Here is a 27,395-nt window from a genome sequence, read left to right as displayed (position 1 = left end):
CGAGAACGAAATCGATTCTTAGAGGAGGAGAATTGTAATGCCCCAAAATTATCTTAGTGGACTTTATTTGAGATAATCAGAGATTTTAGAAGTCGAGGGCCGATTCGATTTTGATCAGGGACTAGAATGCAATTTTTGGAATTTTCAGGGACTAAAATGCAAATTTGGACTTAAATAGATATTTAAGCATGTATTGACTCTTCTCCTCCACTCTATCTCTCCCCCATCACCTTATCCACCATTGAAGCCGCCCCATTTCGTTTTCAAGCTTTGGGATTTCGGTTTCCGGTTGATCCGTCCGTTAGAAATTATTTTCGAAGGCAGATTAGCGATCACGGCTGCGAGAGCTTCGTTCTATCGTAAGTTTTTCTACGATCAAGTTCTTTCTAGTTTTTGGATGTTGTTAGAATCGTTCGAGATTCGAGTATGTTGATCTTGGCAGAGTTCTGATCGTTTATTATCTGTCAGTTTTGAAAAAGAGCGACGATTGGAATTGATATGATTTTTGTTGTCAAATTTCGAAATTGGAGCTTTTAGATTTGAAAGATTTGAATTGTTTTGATGATATTGAGATGATTATGAGTTTTTTTGAATTGATATCTTGATGTCTGCATTTTCGGTTTGATCAGTTTATAGTCGTTATGCCGTCAGTTTGAGTTTTGGAAATCGTTCAATATTTTGATCGTATCAAGTTTGATTGAGCTTTTGGATGTCGATATTGATCCTTATGACTTCTTTTGTTAGATTGAAGTGAAGTCAACAGAGTTGCGAGATAGCAGCTTTGGTCAGTTTGGAAGATTGAAGTCGGTACAGTATCGATTTTCTTATTTATCGATTGAAGAAGTTGATTGAGTTTCGAATGAAGTTGTTTCGATATTGATTAGTATCCTTATTATTGATTTCAGATTTCAGTACCTTCGATGTGAATAAGGTAAAAGACGACTTAGTCTTGAATGGAACGATTAACTCGAATTAGACTTTATTCGAGTGTTCCGAAGAAATCACATACTTGCATGGTTGAATGTTTATTGAAATCATGATTGAATAATTATTTGAATTGATGAATGAAATGAGAATTGAATGCATGAGATTAAATATGCATTTTTATTGATTAAAGCATGATTGAATGCTATTATGAATGGATGATTGAAATGATATAAGAATGTATAAGATGACTTTGGAATGGAATAGGACGATTAACTCGAATCCGGATTGATTCGAGTGTCCTAGAAGAAATCACATATTGCATGTTTTGACTGATTATTTGATTATATGATTGAATTTATAGTGAGTGCATGAGATTACATATGCATTCATATTGAGCCTTGATTTATTCAATTTGAATTAGACAATCTAGGGATTGTGGTTGAGTGTCTTGTAAGCGATTTACTACCCTATCGAGTAGCTCACTGTAATGCCCTGGAGTCTAGAGGATTAAAACATGCCACGTCCATCTCGAGAGGGGAGTCGGTGTGATCGTTGGATGTTTTAACCTCGGGATCCCAAACCGAAGAAAGAATAGAAGAATTGCATTCGATTATCTGAGTCTGATAATCCCGAAGTTTTAAAGACATGCATATCATTTTAATTCAGTTCTTGATTGGATTAATTGATTATTTGAAGAATGAGTTCATATTATGATTTGATATGTTTAATTGATAGCATGTTAGTCTCTTTTACTGGGAATTGTATTCTCACCGGATTATCCGGTTGTTGCTTTGTTTTGTATGTGTACTTGGCAATAGGTGGGTCAGGAACAAGTCAGAAGAGGCATGGTTAGCTTCGAGGGAAAGATGTAGAAGTAAGACTCGGTCTAGAAGTCGATTCCAGCATGTCAACCTAGTTTATGTTAGAACATGTTTAGTTATCGAACTTCATCGTTATATTTTTGTTGCATGTTCTCGACTTTGATTTGGTTGTTGAACTCCAGAACTCCTGTTTTAAATGGAGGAATCAAGTTTGTAACGCATGTTTATGTTTCGGAAGTATTGTATGGCTCGATGTTCTTGTTTTTGGTGATTCTAGCACCGGAGCAGCCAGGGAGGCGTGCCCGCGCGCCTGCGCCCCTTTTTGGGCATGGCGTCATGCGCGCCCGCGCCTCGAAAGGGCGCGGCCGTGCATGAGCCAGGGCACCGTGCGCGCCCGCGTGGGCCCTTTTATAAAAAAAAAATGTGTTGGCTTTTAATGCTTGCTTATTTTTAATTACTCCTTTAATTGATGTTTAGAACCGAGGTCTCACAAATGGTTAAGTTTTGGAGAAGGGGGATGAGCTTTCGAGCAGAATTTGCCAAGTATTGGGGGCTGTCCGGTTATGGTTATGTAAAATGGTGTGATACTCGTGTTTTGGCTTAAGGCACGGGTTTGGGAATAGCCTAGGATGTTAGGGAAATGTCGTGTCAAGCGGGAACTAATTCGGTTAAGTTTTGATCGAGTTCTAAGCTATTGAATGTTAAGGTGCAGGGTTTTAGGTGTTAAGTGTTTCTGCCCGGAAACTTTATTTCCTGAAATTATTGGATAAGATTTGTACCTCAAGGATGAATTCCTAGTTAAGTATAGAGTGCATGGGAACCGTGTTTTCAAGAGGAAGTCGTTTTGATTAAGAATTGAGTTAGTTATAAGTTTTGCAAGTGGATTGCTCGGGATACATTCTAAGTGCCAAAAGTAAAGTCTAGACTCTTAGCTATGGTTTGCCACCTAAATCACCAACCTTTTCAACCATCTTTCATCATTTATTTTTGAGACGAGTAATCGAGTAAATATTTTCAAGAAAGTCATTTTTCTTAAATTTAGTCTAAGTCTTCGAGTCGAGTCAAGAAAAGAAAAGTATTTTGAACAAGGAGAGTTGATTGTGACAAGACGAGCAATGTCGGTTGAGGGATGCCTCGACTCACTTGCCAAAACGATGGGCAGTGTGCGGCCGGGAGAAATCTCGGAATTCCTACCAACACGACGGGTAGTGTGCAGCCGAGAGAAATCTCAGAATCCCTACCAAATCAGATAAAAGGGGCAATGTCGCGTTGTGAGAGATCTCCGCGTCTTGCCGGCATAGTATATTGCAGCCATTGATCGATCAAAATAGAGGGTTTCAATCAAGGATCTAAGTTCACAGTTCAGTTTATCAGTTTACAGTTCAGTTTATCAGTTTACATTTTAGCTTACAGTTCAGTTTATTAGTTCTCAGTTCAGTATTTTCTATCCACATGTTTAGTCTTGCTATGCAGTTGCAGTTTAGCTCAGTTGCAGTCATTTAGATTCAGTCTTGCATGTGATGTTTCCAAGTTTCTCTCTTTTCTAGAGTCCTAGTTAAGGAAAGACAATGTATTTTCACTGTAAGATATTTTGAATTGTGTGCGCATGTATATTTATTATTCGTTATTTCACCCCATATTCTTATTGAGTCTTTAGGCTCACTACATCTGCTTGGTGGAGGTGAGGATGATTTCCTAGTGACTAAGGGGCAGGACCTCCGGGGTTGATAGCATCTGGCGGAGCACACCCATGATCGTCGCTTCCCTTTACTTTCCAGTATTGAGTTGTCTGTAATAAAGAATTATTTACACTTGTTTATTTTCCAGTTGTTTAGCAGGATGTGGTTCCCTGCTTTGATACTAGGCATGTAAACTTGTTAATTCTTCCTCATTTATTTGTTTTTGGGACTGTACCCAAGCAGATGCTTATGCTTATTGTGAGATGTTTCTTACCTTTTGGGAGCCTTTCGTTTATTTTGAAATGCTGAGTTAAGACAGATCGGGTTAAGCATTTACAGATAGGTCATGGCGAAATTTTTTTTTAAAATTTTTCTATATTAATTATGGCAATATAAATAATACTCCAAAATTTCCTTTTTCTCATTCATTTAATTAAACTAGAGGTTAGGGTCGTTTCAGTTGGTATCAGAGAGACGGTTCTGCTTTGGGTTGTGCCTACTGCCGGTTGCTGAAACCTAGGGGATCTCGCCTCAAAGTTTGTAAGTTTTAAGAAATTTTATATGTTAGGCACATCTGAGTTATTACTTTAAATGTTTTGATGTCAGTATTTTTTAAAAAATTTGAAAACTAGTTGTTTAATTTATTTAATTGCGTAGTCCAGTGTTTATTTTTGTTTAAAAATTTCTTTTAGTAGTTTAAAATGTACCAATCAAATGTTTATTTTTTTAGCATGCGACTTCAAGTTAAGCGGAGTTCCAATATTCCTTCCAGTTTTAGACAGTACATGGAAGTTGTTTGAGTTATTAGGAAGTGTTAATAATTTTTTATGGAATAGTAGGAGTTTGTCGAGAAATATTAAACTTGCGTCTTAGGAGATATTAATTGTGTGTTACTATTATAGGTTATTTTCTTATATTGGATTTTAATCGGATACAACTGAGTACGTAGATTGTTTAGAAATTGATAGGCGTGTGTTTTGTTTGTTAATTTAATGAATCGAAACTCGTGCGAAGACTTGGGGTACGTGCTTTGTATTATATTATGGATAGTTTGAGTTTTACTCTTGATAAGGGTGGGCAATTATGATTTTGGATAATAGTGAATCGTTTATGAATGAGTCTTTCGATTATATGAACTATTATTTCTATTATTATTTCTTTTTCTTCTTTTGTGCTGGTAATCATTGCAACATATGCTTTCGAATATGTCTCTTTGAACTTTTCATGCGCATTTATGGAATCGTATGACATCAGTCAACATTGTATTCTACTATTTTGACCTTGGTTAAACTTCTTAATAAAATCTTGTTCATATTTCACACTTCTTGAAATTTTTTCTTCGGTTCTAGAGCCACATGTTGATGTGAGTAAGATTCACCTTGTCTTTCTTTTTGGTGATCTACTTATGTTGTGGTTGGCATCTGAATATGTCATAGGCCCGTTTTTTCCCTGATTATTGACTTGTGTGGACTTCTCTCGACTGAAGTCACGTTGATTGTCTTGATTGTGCTTTGATTGTTTGGGCATGATGTCATTACCCATGGATGAGTGATCACGAGATTTGATATCTTGTTGGCTTATATTTGTTGTTCTTAGAGCCTACATTATTATTCATTCACCCTAGAATTGAATTATGATTGAGTTGTTTTCACTTATCCAGATTTTCATCTCCAGTTCGTATGCTTGTAATGCTTGCACTATCTTATTTCATATTGAGCAGCATTACTTATATGTTTGCTTCCTTATATTATCCATCATGATGAAGACTCGGGTGGATTATAGTTTCAAATGTCATTTTGATTTCTTGAGTAGAGATTTGGCTCGTAACTGCATAGTAAGTGTTTAGAGTGTTGGAATGTAGTATTAGTACAATATTAATCCCTAAGATATCGTTGTGTTCTGAGGAATGACGACTACTAATTATGCTTAGTTCTAGCTAGAAGACTACTTGTTAGTAAATTAATTGAATGGGTTGCTTAAATTTTAAACAAGATTGTTAAGAGTAAAAAGACGATTTTGTAAGCTGAATGGGTGTGTTAATAACCTGATTATGATTTAAAAAATATTCAGGAGTGAATTTTTTTCCCCGATTAGAAACGATAATTTGGGTGATCAGTCGCGAGATAGGGAAATAGAGCCGTTCCTAGAATACTTTTGGGTACTTTACATTTGCATTCCAAGATTTTGTGAATGTCAATCGGAAAGACTAATGCACCAACTATGGGTATAGAATGATGAATAGAATATTTAGGAAGTTTTCTGGATAAGGTGTAGATTTACTTACCGGTGAAATGGTAAGGTACTGGAGGAACAATTAGAAAACATTTACAATCGAATTTCAAACTCTTTGAGGTGTCCAATTGTATACCAAGTTCTTGAAATATGAATTCAGGTTGTACCATATAATAATTTGGGAATTTTTTTGATTTTTCAGACCTGCTGTCGAGTTGAGCTAGAGGTTGGAGATGTGTCCTCAGGTGATATTTAAGAATTATTTGGTACTTAGGGTGTTGTGAACAAATACTCGCAAGCGTACGAGTGTCAAGTTTTAATATAGTGATAAAATCAAGTATCGATCCCATAGAGAGTAAAATGAAAATATCTAGTGCTTGTAATTAAAATAGTCTAAACTTTATCTAGAAAATCAAAATCTCAGAATTTTGCAGAAAAATTAAATAATTAAATGAGTTTTTGATAGCACGCACACAACTTTCAGAAATAATCAATCAGAGAAAAATGGTCTAGAGGTATATATTTCACCTAGTTTCAACAACAATCAATCCTAATTAATTAATCTTCATGAATTTCAATCAATTAATAGCCAAGAACACTTAAGTTTATTATTTCCCTCTCCCGAGCAACAAATAATGTTTATCAACTACAATTCAATTTCAATATCCCTATTAAGAATATACTTGAAGTGATCAATTCAAAACAATGTTCTTTTTTAAAAGCTCTGTTAAATTTATACACTCTCCCGAGTTATATAAATAATTAACAGTGTATTTTATATTAGTACTATTCAAAATCTCCTCTCACGAATGCCAGATTTCAAATAAATATAACAAATCAATTATTGATCAAGTAATTGAAAAGACAATCAATTCTAGAAAAAACAATTAATCTAGAAGAAACTCAATTCAATAAAATCAACAATTCATGAAAGCGTCTACACCAGGTTCCATCCGACCTCTAGACTCTAAAAAATTAGTTCATAATAAAATTTTGAATAAAACAAATCATGTTCAGAAAATTCAACATCAAATTAGAATTTAATAAATAAAATAAAGAAAATAAATCCGTCGATGCGATGTCGTGTCCGGTCTATTGATCTCCGTCTTCGTTCTTCAGTTAAAGCTCAAGATTCTCCAGAAAATTCACGATCAGCTTCTCTAAAATCTCTGATATGCGTGTGATTGTGTTGTGGCGGCTCCCTTCCAATTGTCTGATAAGAAATCCCTTTTATATCGTCACACTTAAAGCCCACTCAAAAGCCCAAGAGAATAAAAAATTTCCTTCCCGACAATTTTAAAATCCCTGAAATCTCATCACGCGCGGGCGCTCCAAATAGCCAGGCGGGTGCGCATAACGTTCTGTCAAAATTTCTTCACTCTCACATCATAGCGCGATAGCTCTCTTCTTCTTCTTCATTAGCGCTAAAAGTAAGCGCTAACCATTTGGCCCAATAAAAAATCCCAATACTCTTTCTCGTTTATTTTCCTGTTCGTTCCTTTTCTTTCTTCTTTTCTCTTCCTTCTTTTATTCTTCTTATTTTCTTTTAATTCCTTTCTCCATTTTCTTTTAAATCTCATTTTTCTTCTCTTTTCCAAATAAATTCAATAATCTCCTACAACCACAAAAACAACAAAACTCCACATAAATCTGCTCGAAACCAATAATTAACAATAAAACTCATAACTAAATTAAGTGTATAAAATACACTTATCAAATACCCCCAAACTTAGACTTTTGTTAGTCCCTAGAAAAACTATCAAAATCAAATTCCAAAAACTAATACTCACCAAAAATAGTCAAGAAATATTATGGGCAATGTCCTCAATAATAATTTCAAAAATTCAAATCCAATCTCATCCAACCTACTAACACTTGAAAGTTTCAGTCATAACAAAATAACCGCATAAACTTACAATCTCCGCAACTCACGTTCAAAACAACCTTATCCAAGTTCAATTCACACATTCATAGATCATGAGGACTTTTCAAGGTAGAATAGGATCAAATATAGGATATTTATCAAAAACATTCAAATAGGTAAATGCAGAGAATAATAGTGTGTGCGTGTTTCGATCAAAATTAATAATCATTAAAAGTATCAATCAATAGTCCATAGGCTAAATTCTCGCAACTCTTCTCCACTAGTATATTGGGCAACTGAGACTCGGTCAATAGGACTTAATTGACTTATAACGTAAGGCCTGGCTTATGGCTACAAATGAAGGAATAAGAATTCAAAATAAGGAGTAATTTATATTTATTCTCAATCTAACTTCAACTCCTTTCATTCACAATTTCACAATTATTTTTTCTTCATTGATTTTTTTCTTCATTCTTCTCTTTTTATACCAACAATTTTTTTCACAACTTTTTTAACCACAATTTTTTTTCTTTCACAACTTTTCCACCTCTTTCTTCTACCATTTTTTTCTTTGTTTATTTTCACAACTATCTTCTTCATTTCAATTTATCCACCACACCATTCCATTTTCACAAATAAAACTAGGAGCATATAACATTTTAGCATTCAAATTACTCCCTTAAAGGTAGAAAATAGTGTTTAGGCTATTCAGATAGTCAATGTAGGACCTTGAAATAATGACGAATGGGGTTTTATCACACGTGTACACGCATGCCATTCGATTTTCAATAAAGCTCAAACAAGGTACTAGGGATAACATATTAATAGGTAGCTTGAAAGGCTCAAACGAATTCAGAAAAATTGCCTAAATCATCCCTAATCACAGTTATGCCTGTGTTTCGTCTCGAAGAGTGTTTGAACTAGTTTTAGACAAGTCTCAATCCACAATTAATTCATACAAATATCAATCAGTGCAGGAAAAATAATCATCAGCAGTAAACGATGATTTCCAACAAATTCAGATTTTTTCGTACCTCATTGTATTCATATACGTGTAAGCTCAAATGGGCAACTAAGGATAAATTATTTCAATGAAAATTAGGCCAAAAAATCCAAATAATGCCTTAATCATATCTATGTCTGTATGTTTCAAAAATCAGATTCAAGTATTAATCACAGAGTATATAAGAAATTGTTCATCTAATTGGTTCCATTTTTTCAAAAATATTTGTCAGAAAGGTAGACAATCATGGAATTCAGTTATAGCACAACAAATGTTTTTTTTTTCAACCATGCATCCAATTCTTTCTCGACTTCCTTTCAACTCAAAACTTCAACTAACACAACAAATAAACTCAACAAAAATTTTATCTATGCAGAGCACACAATAAAGTCCACTCAAACTAATCAACACTCAACCGACCAACTAAATCAAACACTGATTCACCCCCCCCCCCTCCCCCCCCCCCCAAACTTAATGTAATCATTGTCCCTAATGGTTAAAAACAATTATATGAACAAGGGACTCATACCTTCGACATCGAGCATCAGTACTCAGTGTCATCATCATCATCATAATCATCATTAGTTTCATAGAAGGAACTCACTTCAGCACATAAGCATGCGACCATGGTGCTCTTCAGAAGCTCAATTGATCAAGGCATGGCTCAGGTTGGATGCCCTTTGGCAGCGTGATTGCTCATGGAATTGCTGATAAGTTGCGCTGCTGATTTACGCTGCATTGCATGGAGTGGTGCGCTGTTGATTTGCGCATATGTGTGCACTGCTGTGTAGCTAGGATATTGTGCGATAACGCTGGTGTTCTGTAGTGCATGGGGTGATGCCAGGAGTGCTGCTTGTAGGTGCAAGGAGGAGCTGCATATTAGCGCATGGGATGGGATCTTCATACACACGATAGCGCATGGAAGTTGCGCGCTTCGCTTGGTGTAGATCTGTTGGATTGCGCTGGAGATTGCTGCTGTGTGAAGCACTCTTGGCTTGTGTGGTGCGCGTTAGCGCTTGTTTAGCGCAGCTGAGAAGCGTTATTCGTTTGGTTGTTGCGCGATAGCGCCTCAGGGATGCGCTGCTATGTAGCGCGCTTTAATTGCGCAATGGCGCTTGGTCTTGCGCGGCTTGGCAGCGCGTTTGTGCTTGGATTGGCACGGTTTAGTAACGCTAATGGTGAGCGCGATCGCGCATGATTGTGCGCTGATGAGGAGCGCGATCGCACATGTAACTGCGCGGTTGGGCTTGCATTAATGCATAGAAGAGAGGCGGGTGCGGGATAGGTGACGAGCGAGTGCGCATAAACGTCTGCCAGAATCTCTAAATTCCTGAAAAATTCAAAAAATTTATAATATCAAGCCTCCAAAATTCCCAATAACAATTCAAAAATCATAAATTAACTAATTAACAAAAATAAAATTAAAGAATAAATTGAATAAAAATAGAAAAGAAATAAAAATAAAATAAACCAAAAATTTTGGGTTGCCTCCCAAAAAGCGCTTGGTTTTAGAGTCGTCAGCCCGAATTTCACCGGTGTTAAGTCTTTCCTTTTTCTTTCACTCGCCAAATAAATTCCACGAACCGCATTTTAAATTTTGCTCTCTTTGTTGTGGCCTTCTTTGTTGATGAACTTGGCGCTTTCTTCTTCACAACCGGCTCAATTAAGCACAATTCTTCGATGGGTGGATTAGGTGCTTTCGTGAATAGATTGAAAATCACTCGTTTGTACTCCACACCCATTGAAAATTCGCCCTTCTTCACTTCAATTTTGGCATCCGCCGTAGATAAAAATGGTCTCCCAAAAATCAGTGGAGCACCATGATCCGCTTCAATGTCCAATATCACAAAATCCGTTGGGAAGATGAATTTATCCACCTTGACTAGAACATCTTCAACAATTCCTAGTGGGTATGTAATGCTCCGATCCGCCAACTGCAATGAAATCATAGTCGATTTCATCTCTCCCAACTCCAAGGCCCTGTAAATAGACAATGAAATTAAATTAATACTGACCCCTAAATCACAAAGTGCAGTAGTAAAATGAAAACCACCAATAGAACAAGGAATAGTAAAACTCTCTGGATCCTTAAACTTTTGTGGCATCTTCTTTTGAAGCACGACACTGCATTCTTCAGTCAAATTCACAACTTCATTCTCTAGCAGCCTCCTCTTCTTGGACATCACCTCCTTGATGAACTTCGCGTAGTTCGGCATTTGCTCCAAAGCATCAACAAAGGGGATGTTGATATGAATTTTCTTGAAAATATTCAAAAATTTGGAGAACTGCTCATCAAGATCCTTCTTTTGAAACTCTGCGGGTATGGAAGTGGAGGCTTGTACATCGGTTTTGGCTCAATTTCAGGCTCCTTCTCTTCAACTTCCTTCTCTTTCTCTACATCAGCTGCATGTTCCTGGACTCCAACTTCTTTCCCACTCCTCAACTCTATGGCATTACACTGCTCCTTTGGATTTACCTCAGTGTTGATCGGAAACTAACCTCTGTTATTATCCTTCAGTGCGTTCGCCAAATGCCCAATGCTAGTCTCCATGGATTGCAATACAGCACCCATGTTGTCCATGTGCGTCTCCAAGCTATCCAGGCGAGTCTCAGTCCTCGCCATTCTTTTACCAGATTCCTGCACAAAAGTACTAACCACATCTTCCAAAGAAGGCTTACCCTCATCCTTGTTTGTATTTAACCCCGGAGGAGGATTCAACACATTCTTGTTGTTAGCATAAGAAAAATTTTCATGATTACGCAAGCTAGGATGGTAAGTATTAGGGACAGGTTTACCTCGATAGCCTCCATAACCTCTTTGATTGATGTACTGGGCTTGTTCATGATAGTGAGATTCATCCACCGCACCCGGAACACTTGCTGGTTCTGCAACACTCACTTTATTCAAAGCAGCTACCTGTGAAGTCAGTGCATATAATTGACCAGTGATAGATGTGAGAGGATCCACTGCATACACTCCAACTGGATTCTTGACTCCCATACGCTCAGATGGCCATTGAAAACTATTGATCGTCATCTGCTCCAACATATCATAGGCTTGAGCGGGGTCCTTCGCAAATATAGTACCTCTAGAAACAGAATCCAAATTCTTCCTTGTAGGCGCATTCAATTCGTTGTAAAACCACTCGATATGCTCCCAATCTACAAAATTGTGGTTAGGACAACGTCTTAATAATTCTTTATACCTTTCCAATGCCTCGTAGAGCTGTTCAGAATCCATCTACCTGAATGTGTTGATCTCAATCTTCAGTTGGTTGGATTTGGCAGGTGGAAAATATTTTGTAAGAAATTTTTCTGCCATCCCCTCCCAAGTAGTGATGCTTCCTAGTGGCAGTTATTGTAACCAACTTCTGGATTGATCCCTGAGAGAAAACGAAAACAAGCATAAGCGTATAATATCCTCAGATACACCATTAATTTTTACCGTATTAGTTATTTTCAAGAAAGTCCGCAGGTGTGGATGAGGATCGGCAGTTGCACTCCCATTAAATTGGTTTTGTTGAACCATGTTGATCAATGCAGGCTTTAGCTCAAAATTGTTGGCGTTAATGGTTCCTCGAGCGATTCCAGAATAGTGAGCCTGGATTATTGGCCTGAAGTTATCTCTGATTGGCACCAGGGGAGCTTGATTTGCATTCTCTTCAGTCATTCTATCAATTTCTTCTCTTCTCGTTCTTCCCAAAGCACGTGCAGTGCGCTCGATCTCCAGATCAAACAGTAAAGAATTCGCACTTTGAGATCGTCGCATAAACTGCAATTAAAAATAAGAAGAAATCAATTAGTAAATTAAAATAAAAATAAAAAAAACTCTAAATTAAAATCTATACTAATTGGTAACAAGACTTAAAAATAATCAAAATTTACTCCCCGGCAACGGCGCCAAAAACTTGTTGTGAAAAATACTCACAAGCGTACGAGTGTCAAGTTTTAATATAGAGTTAAAATCAAGTATCGATCCCACAGAGAGTAAAATGAAAATATCTAATGCTTGTAACTAAAATAGTCCAAACTTTATCTAGAAAATCAAAATCTCAGAATTTCGCAGAAAAATTAAATAATTAAATGAGTTTTTGATAGCACGCACACAACTTTCAGAAATAATCAATCAGAGAAAAATGGTCTAGAGGTATAGATTTCACCTGGTTTCAACTACAATCAATCCTAATTAATTAATCTTCATGAATTTCAATCAAATAATTGCCAAGAACACTTAAGTTTATTATTTTCCTCTTCCGAGCAACAAATAATGTTTATCAACTACAATTCAATTCCAATATCCCTATTAAGAATCTACTTGCAGTGATCAATTCAAAACAATGTTCTTTTTTAAAAGCTCTGTTAAATTTATACACTCTCCCGAGTTATATAAATAATTAACAGTGTATTTTCTATTGGTCCTATTCAAAATCTCCTCTCCCAACTGCCAGATTTCAAATAAATATAACAAATCAATTATTGATCAAGTAATTGAAAAGACAATCAATTCTAGAAAAAAACAATTAATCTAGAAGAAACTCAATTCAATAAAATCAACAATTCATGAAAGCGTCCACACCAGGTTCCATCCGACCTCTAGACTCTAAAAAATTAGTTCATAATAAAATTCTGAATAAAACAAATCATGTTCAGAAAATTCAACATCAAATCAGAATTTAATAAATAAAATAAAGAAAACAAATCCGTCGATGTGATGCCGTGTCCGGTCTATCGATCTTCGTCTTCGTTTTTCAGTTAAAGCTCAAGATTCTCCAGAAAATTCACGATCAGCTTCTCTAAAATCTCTGATATGTGTGTGATTGTGTTGTGGCAGCTCCCTTCCAATTGTCTGAAAAGAAATCCCTTTTATATCGTCACACTTAAAGCGCACTCAAAAGCCCAAGAGAATAAAAACTTTCCTTCCCGACAATTTTAAAATCCCAGAAATCTCGTCACGCGCAGGCGCTCCAAACAGTCAGGCGGGTGTGCATAACGTTCTGTCAAAATTTCTTCACTCTCACATCATAACGCGATAGCTCTCTTCCTCTTCTTCATTAGCGCTAAAAGTAAGCGCTAACCATTTGGCCCAATAAGAAAGCCCAATACTCTTTCTCGTTTCTTTTCTTGTTCGTTCCTTTTATTTCTTCTTTTCTCTTCCTTCTTTTATTCTTCTTATTTTCTTTCAATTCCTTTCTCCATTTTCTTTTAAATCTCATTTTTCTTCTCTTTTCCAAATAAATTCAATAATCTCCTACAACCACAAAAACAACAAAACTCCGCATAAATCTGTTCGAAACCAACAATTAACAATAAAACTCATAACTAAATTAAGTGTATAAAATACACTTATCATAGGGACAATCTAATTCCATAAACGGTTAATAGCTCATGTTATGTTTTGGCTTCAAGAGTAAATATGGATTACATAGTCGTTGCGTCTGAGATAGAGAAATGTGGATAAATCTGTTGGGAGATTTTAACTAAGAATTTAACTTTTGGTAGATTAACTCGTTTTGTCGGTCCATATGCGATTGTTGAGGAGATTGGTAATTTGTTTTACCACTTGGGCATGGCACAAAGTTGTTAGTGATACATGATGGGTTTCATGTGTCGATGTTGTGGAAGTATAAGTCAGACCATCTCATATCTTGAGGTCTATCGAGGTAGAATTATATAGTCCTTTAGCTATCCTATTTAGAAAAGTTTAGTGTTTAGTTGCTAAGTATTTTGAGAACTTGTGAATTTCTTAAGAGCTCGAGTTCTAGATTATATGTGTTAAGCTTAATTAGTAAATAGACGCTAAGCTTAGTTTCGTTGTGAGAAAGATTTTAATTTATGATTGTGGTCGACATAAATCATTTACTGGCTTTGGCAGACTCTATTGCTAGAAGTTGTGATTAGGGGTTTAAAGCTATCTAATTAAGAAAAGTAGCAGGTATTTTAGAAGTTTAGGTGGCAAATTAAAACTCTTAAGGTCGTGGGGGAGCAATGATTTAAAAATTTATTTTGGCTACAATCACTTGGAAACAAATAAGAATTTTGAATTTTATGTTGCAATAAGAGGTAGTCAGATCCTTGATGATATGGATATAGTAAGCATCAGAGTGTGCATCGAAAGCTATTTAGCGTCAACTCATGTGGGTGCAAGGTAAGAAAATTTAGTGTGTTATGGTCTTAGGTAGGGGTGGGCGTTCGGATTCGGGTATCGGGTAACCGAATCTACCCGATCGGTTAAAACCCGATCGGGTCGGGTATTTTCTCAAAAAATCGGGTTCGGGTTTTTAATTGTTCGGGTTTGGTTTCGGGTTTTTTTTAAAACCCAATCGAGTATCGGGTACCCGACTATTTTTTTTTTTATTTCTACACTACCCAACTACATTGGTTAGGATAACGTGCAACTCATTTATTTTATTTTAGTCAAAGCCCAATATATGAATTGCAATCCCAAATCTGAATTCTATTTTAATATTCTGCTCACTGTCTCACGTCCATGGCGGCTGAGATTTCCATCTCTCTCAAATCTAAGACCTCTTGATCTATCCCTTATTATCATTCGCCCTCTCTCTCGTACCATAATAATCGACACCATGATGGAATGAATCAGAGAAAGCAGATGACGAAATTTTAAAACATCGTGTTCTATTATTCTCCACCTTGTATTTGTATCTGTTGATTAAATCTAGATCTAGAATTAGATTTATGTGTTTGTACGGTGACTTTTGTGATTCTGGTTGCATCTTTCATGTTCTCGTAATTTCATGGTCTTAGTATTTGAAGTAAGATTTTGCATCTAAGGTTACTGATATATTGATTCAGAAACAAGAAAATACAGAACTCCGTTTTGGGTAGCCGCATTGTGGTACCCGAAATTACCCGATATTTTTGGGTACTCGATATTTTCGGATCGGATTCGGGTAGTCATTTTGACTACCCGACCCGACAAACCCGAACCCGATGATACCCGACCCGATGCCCACCCCTAGTCTTAGGTATTGAACCTAATTAGTAAGTCTTGAATTTCGAGGACGACATTTCATTTAAGGGGGGAAGGAATTTTAGTACCTAGCTAAAATCTAATCTATTAAATCGCATGCATTAAATTTAATAAATATTAGGATTTATTATTTTTAAGTTTAATTGATTTAAATTCTTTATTTGAATTACGTGTTAATAAAATATTAAATATTTATTAAAAAAATTTTATTTTACTGACTATTAAATTAATTCTTTTAATTATTTAAGTTTACTCATTTAAATTATTTTATTAGGCTACTTATTTGTTTAAAAGATTTTAAAGGTTTAAGCCTGCTTATTTAAATGATATTAACTATTACGTTTACTTATTTAAAAAATTATTTGAGTTGTTTGATGGTTATTTAAATGATTTTAATTATTAAACTTATTCATTTAAATATTTTAATTATCCAATTTATTTATTTTAAATAACTTAAGTTTAGCGTTTAGTCACTTTTATTTATTTTAAATGTCTAGCTTATCTAATTAAAAGCTTTTAACTATCCGAGTCGTTTTAAAGGTTTTAATTCTGCTTGTGTATTTATTTGAATGACTTTTAATCATTCGTCAATTTTTTTAAAATAATTTTAATCGCTTTTTTTCTATTTAAATATTTCATTTATCGCATCAAAATATTTAAGTATTGATTTTAACTTCTTGGACCTAGTTGCTTTAAATTCCTTTAAAGTATAGTTACTCAAAATAATTTAAGTTAATTATTCATGGGATTTTTTAGTTTAGTGGCTTTCGATTCCGACTTTCGGTGAATAAAATTTAGGTTTTTATTCCTTGAATTTTCAAACTTAAAATGTTTACGGAGGAATTTGGGACTAATACTCTACATATTAAATATGAATTTACCTACACATTTTAAGAATACTAGTTACACGGCCCAAAAAGAATTCACTTAGAAGCCCAATTATACGGCCCAATTTATTTTTCCCCTTCATCAAAAATCAGCCGATCCAATCCCCTTCATTTTCTTCTCGTTCACTCTCACGATCGGCACTCTCATTCTCCTTCAACCTTCGGCTGCAGCAGCTCCATTTTCTTTTCCGGCGTAGTCTACCCCGGACGCCTGCTGTACGAGCTGATTTCCAGCGCTCCTTGGCTCGATCACAGCTCAATCGAGCTCTTTCATCCATCTCTGATTTTTATTATTTTAAGGAAAGAACATGGGATTTCTTTGGCCACCAAGGCACCAAGTAGATTAATATGACGTGTGCTTGCTTTCTTGCTTACATTTCGATTTTTGTTGGATTTAAGGAAGCAGCTCGAATTTTTCTGATTTCTTGATGGAACGAGCTCTGTTTTTTTCATTTCTTGGATAAGCCGTTCGAGATTCAGTTTCATTTTGACATATTTTATGTGCTTGTATTCGTTATACGTTGGTTATCTCATGTTGGATAGATTTGCCTAGAAGTCGATTAATGTTGTTGTCTCTCTTTTTTTTAAGTTGTTCGAGCCCCTCTTTTTCTTTTGGTTTCCTTACGGCGTTTCACGTATTTAGGATCTATATATGTTGTTTTTATTGTGTTGGGAAAATTTGAGTAGATGTTACTGTTATTTCATTTGCATATGGCCCTGTTCGATGCTTCTTTGTATTGGGGCTTTTGTGAATCGTTTTGTTGCGTGATCTTGGATGGTGATTTAGAGGCTGCCATGGTTGAGATGTAGCTCACATGGTAGTGCTTAGGATTTGGAAAATGGCTATCAAGGTTGGGGTGAAGGGTTGTCGATTTGAGAGTTGAGAATGGGGGGTCGGTTCTTAGACAGGGCAGGGGCTAAACTTGAGCTGGGTATTGTCTTGTGAGGAAGTCTGGCTTAAGGGTTGTGCGAGACTAGGAAGTGATCTAGGTCTTAAGTTAAGGGTTGGGAACATGGGTGTTCAATGGTTAAGTTTTGGAGAAGGGGGATGTGCTTTTCGAGCAGAATTTGCCAAGTGTTGGGGGTTGTCCGATTATGGTCGTGTAAAACGGTGTGATACTCGTGTTTTGGCTTAGTGCACGGGTTTGGAAATAGCCTAGGATGTTAGGGAAATGTCGTGTCAAGCGGGAACTAATTTGGTTAAGTTTTGATCGAGTTATAGGCTACTGAATGTTAAGGTGCATGTTTTAGGTGTTAAGTGTTTCTTCCCGGAAACTTTATTGTCAGAAATTATTGGATAATATTTGTACCTCGAGGATGACTTCTTAGTTAAGTATAGAGTGCATGGGAACCATTTTTTCAAGAGGAAGTAGTTTTGATTAAGAATTGAGTAAGTTATAAGTTTTGCAAGTGGATTGCTCGGGATACGTCCTAAGTGCCAAAAGTAAAGTCTAGACTCTTAGCTATTGTTTGCCACCTAAATCACCATCCTTGTCAACCATCTTTCATCATTTATTCGTGAGTCAAGTAATCGAGTAAATATTTGCAAGAAAGTCATTTTTCTTAAATTCAGTCCAAGTCTTCGAGTCGAGTCAAGAAAAGAAAAGTATTTTGAACAAGGAGAGTTGATTGTGACAAGACGGGCAATGTCGGTTGAGGGATGCCTCGACTTACTTGCCAAACTGACGGGTATTGTGCGATCGGGAGACATCTCGGAATCCTTACCAAAATGACGGGTAGTGTGCGGTCGGGAGAAATCTCGTAATCCCTACCTAAACGACGGGTAGTGTGTGGCCGGGAGAAATCTCGGAATCCCTACCAAAACGACGGGTAGTGTGCGGCCGGTAGAAATCTTGGAATCCCTACCAAATCAGATAAAAGGGGCAATGTCGCATTGGAAGAGATCTCGGCGTCTTGCCAGCACAGTATACTGCAGTAATTGATCGATCAAAACAGAGGGTTACAATCAAGGATCTAAGTTCACAGTTCAGTTTATCAGTTTATAGTTCAGTTTATCAGTTTACAGTTTAGTTTATCAGTTTACAGTTCAGTTTATTAGTTCTCAGTTTAGTATTTTCAGTCCACATGTTCAGTCTTGCTATGTAGTTGCAGTTTAGTTCAGTTTCAGTCAGTTAGATTCAGTCTTGCATGTGATGTTTCCAAGTTTCTCTCTTTGCTAGAGTCTCAGTTAAGGAAAGAAAATGTATTTTTATTATAAGATATTTTGAATTGTGTGTGCATGTATATTTATTATTCGTTATTTCACCTCATATTCTTGTTGAGTCTTTAGGCTCACTACATCTGGTTGGTGCAGGTGAGGATGATTTCCCAGTGACTAAGGGGCAGGACCTCCAGGGTTGATAGCATCTGGCGGAGCACACCCATGACCATCGCTTTCCTTTACTTTCCAATTTTGATTTGTCTGTAATAAAGAATTATTTACACTTTTTTTTATTTTCCAGTTGTTTAGCAGGATGTGGTTCCCTGCTTTGATACTAGGCATGTAAACTTGTTAATTCCTCATCACTTATTTTTTGTTGGGACTGTACCCAAAAAGATTCTTATACTTATCGTGAGATGTTTCTTACCTTTTGGGAGCCTTTCTTTTATTTTGAAATGCTTTGTTGAGATAGGTCGGGTTAAGCATTTACAGATAGGTCATGACAAAATTTTTTTTTAAAATTTTTCTATATTAATAATGGCAATATAAATAATACTCCGAAATTTCCTTTTTCTCATTCATTTAATTAAACTAGAGGTTAGTGTCATTTCAGGTTCACTTTCAAACAAGCATGTTTTTCGCATTGTCTTCAAGTCAGATAAGTTGTTTTGTCTAAGAATATAATGTTTGTTGACAAAGTTTATGTAAGCAATGGTATGTTCAAGTTTAATTTACTGGCTATTAAGCCTTTTATTAATAAAATAAAGTCTTCTTCTTATCGGCTTGAGTCTTTCAATTTGTGTCACCGTAGACTAGGACATGTTAATTATTATACTATATGTAGATTAATTAAATTAAAAAACATTCCTATATTCCAAATCAATAAAAAAACACAAACGCAAAACTTGCATTTAGAAAAAACTAACAAGATCATCCTTTCAAACCATTGAAATAAATAATAAACCCCTTGATCTAATTCACACATATGTATGTGATTTAAAAGGAGTGCAAACACATGGCGAAAATAAATATTTTATTATTTTTGTTGATGATAGCACAAGATTTTGTTACGTGTATCTTCTCAAAATTAAAGATGAAGCCATAGGGAAATTTATCATATACAAAAGTGAAGTTGAGAATCAACTTAACAAGAAAATTAAGGTGATAAGGAGTGATCGTGGAGGTGAATATGAATCATCATTTGCTGAGTTTTGTGCTCAACATGGTATCATACACGAAAAAACCACATCTTATTATTCTCAGCAAAATGACATTGCAGAGAGGAAAAATCGCATTTTGAAAAAAAATGATGAATGCACTGTTATAGAGTTCTTGTTTACAACAAAACATGTTGGGGGGGGGGGGGAAGCTATTCTAACAGCTAATCACATTTTAAATAAGGTACCTCGAAAGATGCAAAATAAAATTCCATATGAGTTATGGAAAGTAAGAACACCTTCCTACCAATATTTACGAGTATGGGGGTGTCTTTCTAAAGTAGCAGTACCCACTCCGAAAAAAGTAAAAATATGACAAAAAAAACTGTTGATTTCATTTTCATTGAATATATATGCACACAACAGTAGCGCTCATCATTTCCTTGTATATGAATCTCAAATACCTAATATTCACAAGAATACAATAATGGAATCTAGAAATGACTCGTTCATTAAACATGTGTTTCCTTTCAAATTTAAGGAAGAACCAAGTTCATCCAAAAGATCACACGAGATAATGAAACAAAATTTTAACCATGAGGTTGAACCTAGACGTAGCAAGAGAGATAGGACGGAGAAATCTTTTGGTCCGGATTTCGTCACTTTCATGATGGAAATTGAACCGCAAAGCTTCAAGGAAGCTATGATTTGTCTTAGGGGCCTCAATGGAAAGAGACTATAAATTTCAAAATAGAATCCATTTTACAAAAGCATACATGTGAACTAGTGGACCTTCCTCTGAGAAGCAAGACACTATGTTATAAATGGATTTTTAAACGAAAAATGAAATCAGATGGAACAATAGATAAGTATAAAGCCAGATTGGTAATATAGAGTTACCATCAACGTGAAGGGCTTGATTACTTTGACACTTATCTCCAATGACGAGAATAATTTCAATACAAGTGATACTTGCGATTAGAGCTGTCAGACGGGCCAACTCATGGCAAGACGGGCCGGCCCACCCAAAACTCAGTGTTTGGCGGGTTGAGGGCGGGCCGACCCACCATCCCTGCGGATTGGAAATCCTCAACTCAATGAAACCCAAGGTGGTTTGTGGGTTAGGCGGCTCGAACCGCGGGTTGGCTCACTACAAATAAAAATACATAACCTCCTTTAATTTTAACCCAACCCATTTAAATTATGTGATGGGACGGACCAACCCGACGGACCTAACCCAAATTGACGGCTCTACTTGTGATTGCTGCCTTATCTACGGTTGGAAATAATTTGGTAGATCATTATGGAAGTTATCCCTAGTCTATTCCTATTATAAACAGTGACTGTTGAGGATAAACATATAACTTTTAATGATTCTAATGGAAAGTAACATAGAATCACCTACATGAGTGAGAAGCGGGGCCGCTTCGAAGGAATTACAAGGCTCGATTTTAGACCCTCTTACATAACCAGGCATGCGTTGATGGCAAAAAAAAAACAATCATGAGAACTAAATTATATCAATTTTGAAGTATATTTTAATTTACGCTAGCAGTTGTACAGTTCAAAGACATCTCGTCTACAGTCAACCAGTGAATTATTGTGCTTTCACAATGGAATGCTCAGAGGGTAATGCCTACCTATCATATGCAGGATTTAACTGTTGAACTTTATCACAAAGATCTTCATTTACCTTTCAATTTACATTTATGTAGGAGATTGTTGGACTTTTGGACTTAGACATTGGGCTTATCATTTATGTGAATGAAAATAAGATAAGTTATTGGTCTTAATAAAGTGGAAGGTTAAGTGTGTGGAATAAAAGAATGTCCCGCATAGGAAAATAAATATGACATGTGGGAGCTTATATTATGTTACACTTTATAAAGGTGTAAGAATGATTGGTTAAGAAGCTCTCTCGCGCGCGTGTCTGCGTAGGAGGGTGCAAATCAAGGGCCTGATTTGCACTGGAAAAGGTTTGACTTGTGTGCAAGCGTACGAGCGCGACCTGGACACATTGAATGTCTGACTGATCAAGGCAAAAATCGCTTGCATAGTGTTAGCCACCTTTTTGCAATTTTCTTTTTCAATTTCGGATAAGAAATGACATTCCATATGCCCTGGCAAAAGCTTCTGGACGAGACCCTTCATCTGGCTGTCTCTTGGTGCTTCTGCTGCCCAGAATTTTGGTGCTTCTACTTTCAACCTTTGTACTCCATATGGAACCCGAGTGCCTATTTATGGAGTCAATCTCAGTCCTTCAAATACACCACGATTTCTCAGCTCATTTCCTCTCTTTTCTTTCTTTGGCATCCCGCTGCTCTGTTCCAGTTCATTTCGTGATAAAGCTTAGGTACTTGTTCAATTCGTCGTTGTAGTACCTTCGTGCTAGGTGTCTACAAGGTATTACCTGTTGTATCATGGGAAAAAGTCGTCTATCTTGATCATCTCATCACATACCAAAGGGGATGGATCTGTTTTAAGGACACTATATCTCGTACAAGCCTCGGTTGATTTATCATTTGTTTTACTGTTTACTTTCTCAGTATTTACACACTCGTTACATTACTGCATTGTACCTTAAGTAGTTTTTACTCTTACTATACTTTTGTATTTATATTTTCGGATTTAACATGTTGGCTAACAATAAAAAAAATATTTATTTTTATTTATATTTAAGTTCTAATATTCACTCCTGAATGACAAAAAACATGGTAAATTTGAATAATTACTCTTTTATTGTTAAAAATATTTCTAAAACTTTAAATTATAATGTAATGTAATAATCTAATCTAATTATCTAAAATATACCAAATAATAATAATAATAATAATAATAATAATAATAATAATTAATAATAATAAAAAAAATATAAAAAGTAATATACACAAAAAATTCGACCACACACGCACGCATTGCGTGGCGTGCGTGAACTACAGCAACTGCACGCGCCAACCGACCCAATTCACTGTCCTAAACGTACCACAGAAATTTGCTTTATATTTTTCTTCCTGGTGGATATCAATTTCTCAGCCAACCCTCTTCAGTTTCACTCCTCTCATCGCCAAAACGCGTTCACTTCATCAGGAAATACCCAAATCAGGAAGAATTTTGTGGTCCAAAAGTTTCACGAATCAGGCAAACTCTTGATTGCTTTCAATCAGTTCTTGATTGGAAAAGTGCTCGGATTCCCAGAACCATTTTCAGTCTGTGTTTTAAGTAGAAACAGGGAAGCCATGGATTCTAATTCTTGGGCTGCTCGTCTGTCTTCTGCCACCAAGAGCTATAAATCAGCTCTTCAATCTCGATCTGGTTTGTGCTTGAGATTGTTATCTCACTTTTCTCTGGAACGTTTAATTTCCATCTGGGCTTCTTTGAATTTGTTGATTTGATGTAGATTTCGGTGAAAGGTTGCATTTTTTTGTTTGCTAGTGATTTGGGTTCTAACGCAGTGTGTACGGACGGTGAAAATTGAATGATTTTACTTAGGGTTTGTGATTGAATAAATCTTCCTTTGAAAAGTTGGCTCTCTGTTTGAGTACTGGATTCAAAATCTATCGTACCCTTTGGTTCAGTACGGTTTTAGGGCATCACATGTTTGTGTTGAAAACTGGCTTTTACTTGGAGCTCGCTAACATTTTCTATTGAACGTATCCTTTAAAGGTTGAATTTTAAAGATTATTCCTGTCCATTGCTTTATATTAAACCTGAGACGCATTCTTATATGGAATTGGTTACTATCAAATCTATTTGTACGTCATTTACATTGATTTTGATGGGCTTTCTGTGTGTGTGTGTGTTTGGATGTTATGTCAGGGCTCAAGTGGGATAATTTTGATGCAGAAATGCTTATGGGTTTCGAGGAACTTGAGGTGGAGGATGATACAAGGGAAGAGTATATTTGCCCTTTCTGTTCAGAATATTTCGACATTGTGGGACTCTGTTGCCACATCGATGATGAACACCCTGTTGAGACCAACAGTGGGGTAAGATTGTTTTTTTTTTCCTGATTACTCTATGAGTGCGATATAAAATTTTTGTTGTACCCATTATGCTACACTTATATGCAATGCTTTCCTGATCCTCAACTAGCTAGCTCTTATCTGATGAATATTTTTTTTAGCTTCACAAAGATTTGGAAAATGATTAATCAGACCTGCAGAGATGATGGTCATGTGCTCATAATAATGATCAATCAGACCTGCAGAGATGATGTCATGTGCTCATAATTGACGGACTATACCTATATTCATGTTTATCTTCTTTGAGTTTTCTTTAATACGCTACTACTGGAAAGATTTCGTTTCCTTGGGCTATCATTGGGTGAAACTATTATGAGAAGATAATGTCTCTTAAGCATTTGTTGTTTTAGTTCTTCTGTTGGCATAAATATAACATTAAGCAATAACTATTCGGATGTCTCTGTGAAGTTATTTTAACATAGGTATTCTTTCTGCAGGTGTGTCCGGTTTGCTCAGTGAGGGTTGGTGTTGACATGGTAGCGCATATAACCTTGCAACATGGAAATATCTTTAAGATATCCTTTCTTCTACCTTGCTATATCTTAGATTATCTACTTGAACCCAAGTAGTTTTTTCTCTCATCGAGTTGCATCTATGTTGTTTCTCTGTATTTTGTTCTGCAAATAGTTTACTTACATGAGCTTGGCAAGAGATTTATGTTATTCTTTGCTGTAAAAACTATATTAAAAAATGTGCCATTGACTTCTCAAATCTTAGGAAGTGTCCAGTAACTACAAGATTAACTGGTATTTTCACATGAATATTATATTAAAATGATGACGTGATCATCTTCAATTCATTTCCTTGACGGGAGATCACATGCAGCGCAAGAGGAAATCAAGAAAATCTGGTTCCTATTCAACCCTTTCTTTGTTGAGGAGGGAACTGAAAGAAGGTAATTTGCAGTCCCTCTTTGGAGGGTCGGCCGCCTCAGTTTCTTCTAGCAATGCAGCCCCAGACCCGCTATTGTCGTCATTTATTTTGCCAATGGTTCAAGATTTTGAAAGTGTTCCATCTAACACGTCGACTGGGTCAGCATCAGTTAACAAAAGCACAACCGATGGCATTTCAGAAAGGTAATATTTCAGTTCTAAACTTCCACTTTGGCTCCATGTCATTAGGTGGCATTTAGTTATTAACGTTATGATGGATTGTAGAAGCATTTGAATAGCCTTTAAGAATATAATATTCTTGAGGATGTTGAGCATTGAACTTGGATTTCTCCTTTTAATCATTGAGTTGTCAGTGTTTGCGGTGAAATGATTTGATCCACTTGTATATCAGTACCACTTTACGTTTTTTAGTTTTTCCTTCTCCCTCTAACTTGGGGAAATGTTACTCAATATAAATGATTTCTGATGGTGTTCTTTACCTCTGTGAAAGATAGTCTTAAGTTACTTTGGAACTCTTTATGCTGTTTCGACCTTCTTCCTTCCAAGTGCTGGTTTTGTTTGGAAAGATTATTTTTAAACTAGAGCCAATCCATTGAGATTAACATTTTTCAATTAAGTTCTTATTTTCTTTGTGAAATCCAATGTACCTTTGAAGCAGGGCTAAGTTAACTCAAAAGCTTTTGTAAGATAAATTGGTGATCGAGTTTCTGAAATTTACCTGGTTTTGTTTTCAGCTCATAGTGGCCTCCGAAATTTAACAGGCATTTGAAATTAATGGTTGGTGCATCTTAGTTTTCTTTCGAGATTCTTAGAGGCATTGATAACGATTTCTTGATGCATAGTTCTCTGCAGCAACTGCCTCCATAAATGTTACAGTTGTTCTCCTACCTTTCTTGGGACTTAATAAAAATTTTGGTCATTAACTTCATGAAGAAACTAGAGTCCTTTGAAGAAAAGCTAAGCATTTGGTTTGCTCTCTTTATCTCTACCATAGAAGTTAGTGATAATGACGATACACTGTTGTTGTACCTGATAGTCTTAACCAGTTGAACTATATGCTATTTCATATTAATGAAACTCCACATGGAAGAAGAATCCTTTTGTCCTCATTGATGGTTAGTGGTTGGTTCTGCCTGCCCTCTTAGGCTAAGCTTAATGATCAAAACCTTGATGGCGCAAAATGGAGTCAAATACTAATTTTTATTGTGTAAATCGTGTGATTTATCAAAATTGGAACTAAATAAGAACCGGAGCCAGCCACCCTTTGTTGATATCATAAACATAAAAAAGATCTTTCTCACACGCATGGAGCGTTTAAATCCTGTAAAAATTTCCAGGATCTTTGGAATGTCATGTATTATACTTGGAGCATACCTTTTTCCAACAATATTTCTTTTGGCCTCTAGTGATATTAATCTGCGGCCTTGAGGATGAAAATCTGTCATAGCCTCATTTACCAGCTGTGTATGGTTAGAGTAGTTAAATTGTGTTCATGTGATATAGATACTGCTATCACTTTGTAGTTTAAGTTATGTTGGGTTTTATTTCCTATTTCTCTGGGAATATTTTCTGCGGAAAACAGTTTTTGAAAGTACTTTGAGGATTGAGTGTATCTGTTGATTCATTTTTTTTAAGCACGAGGAATTTACCGTAGCAATCAAATCATGTAAGTGTTTTTTGTCTGATGAATAAATATCAAATTCATAGTCAAATGTTTGTGATGATCTGATTGTAACTTGTAAGTGAACATTTTTTTAAACAGTAATTGAGGTATACAGAAGTTCTATAATGTATATTTGCGTGCGCGTGCGCTTGCGCTTGCGCGTATTGTATTGTGTTAGAATATAACATGATAATAGACTGTTTTTGGGGAGTGACTGAAAATGTAACCGCAAGTAACAATGATATTTATTGGATGACTGTTTGCAGAAAGGTCCAAGAACCTCCATTGTCGATCGAAGATAAAGAGGAGAAGACGAAGAGATGTGAGTTTGTTCAAGGAATACTGCTATCTAAGATGCTTGATGATAGTTTATAAGGGTCATCTGCGGGTGCTGCTATGCTTGTGGAACCTGCAAAACGGATCATGGCGCCATTGTGTCCGAGTATGAAGTATCTAAACACGTAGTACAAATAAGTTGTAGCAATAAATGTAATTTATGTTTGTGTGTAGAATTAGTTGAAGCGAAGGAGAGACTCGGTGTATTTCATTTTCGTCTCGTTCACGATGCCTTGATAAAGAAGATGACGATGTACTTTTCGCGCTGTTTCTTGATTCCGATCTTTATCCATTTTTAGCATAAATGCAGTTCTCGTTTCCTAACTCGATGGTTTTGATTTTGTTTTTATTTACTCGACTTTTACTAAAATTCTGATGGGGCCAAATTTTCCGGTTCTTGATTTTTAGGATGTTTGTACTTTGTTTGTAATGTTGGAAATAGAGTTGATGTTTGGAACCAGTATGGTAGCTAAAAGGAGCTAGTAATTAGAGCAGTCAAACCAATAGAGATGTTTGGGACTATTTTTTTTATTAAATTAGATTAAAATTTTAAGATTTCTTTCCCATTCCTAAAAATTAAAATTGATTTGATTTAATTTGTCTTTTCGAATTCGCATTATGAAGAAAACGTAAGATCAAAAAAATATTTAATGATGAATACAACTATATATGGGTAGATGAGATCTTAGTATATGAGTAATATTCAAACTATGTATTTAATGGTTTGTATTTTTACACATAGGCGTAATTAATTATATA

General features: G+C 35.8%; 1 protein-coding gene across 2 annotated transcripts; it reads left to right on the top strand.

The window, feature by feature from the left end:
* The first annotated feature begins 22,727 nt into the window (after positions 1–22,727).
* LOC140859866 (protein DEHYDRATION-INDUCED 19 homolog 3) lies at positions 22,728–26,959 on the top strand. 2 transcript variants are annotated; one of them, XM_073262473.1, is made up of 5 exons: positions 22,728–23,034; positions 23,566–23,708; positions 24,182–24,261; positions 24,566–24,820; positions 26,567–26,959. In XM_073262473.1, the coding sequence occupies exons 1-5, from the start codon at positions 22,959–22,961 to the stop codon at positions 26,673–26,675; spliced, it is 663 nt and encodes a 220-aa protein (XP_073118574.1). In that variant the 5' UTR covers positions 22,728–22,958; the 3' UTR covers positions 26,676–26,959. The 2 variants fall into 2 exon arrangements, with proteins under 2 accessions (XP_073118574.1, XP_073118573.1); XM_073262472.1 differs by having other exon boundaries at positions 22,729–23,034; positions 23,539–23,708.
* Positions 26,960–27,395: the final 436 nt, after the last annotated feature.

Source organism: Henckelia pumila, chromosome 4 (assembly GCF_033568475.1).
Source record: "Henckelia pumila isolate YLH828 chromosome 4, ASM3356847v2, whole genome shotgun sequence".
NCBI lineage: Eukaryota > Viridiplantae > Streptophyta > Magnoliopsida > Lamiales > Gesneriaceae > Henckelia > Henckelia pumila.
This window is presented reverse-complemented; position numbering and strand designations above follow the sequence as displayed.

Excerpts from the sequence above, each read along its gene's own strand:
- LOC140859866 (XM_073262472.1), top strand. The coding sequence starts at position 22,959 with ATGGATTCTAATTCTTGGGCTGCTCGTCTGTCTTCTGCCACCAAGAGC. Across the intron at positions 23,035-23,538 it reads AGCTCTTCAATCTCGATCTG|GGCTCAAGTGGGATAATTTT; the intron begins GTTTGTGCTTGA and ends ATGTTATGTCAG. Across the intron at positions 23,709-24,181 it reads CTGTTGAGACCAACAGTGGG|GTGTGTCCGGTTTGCTCAGT; the intron begins GTAAGATTGTTT and ends TTCTTTCTGCAG.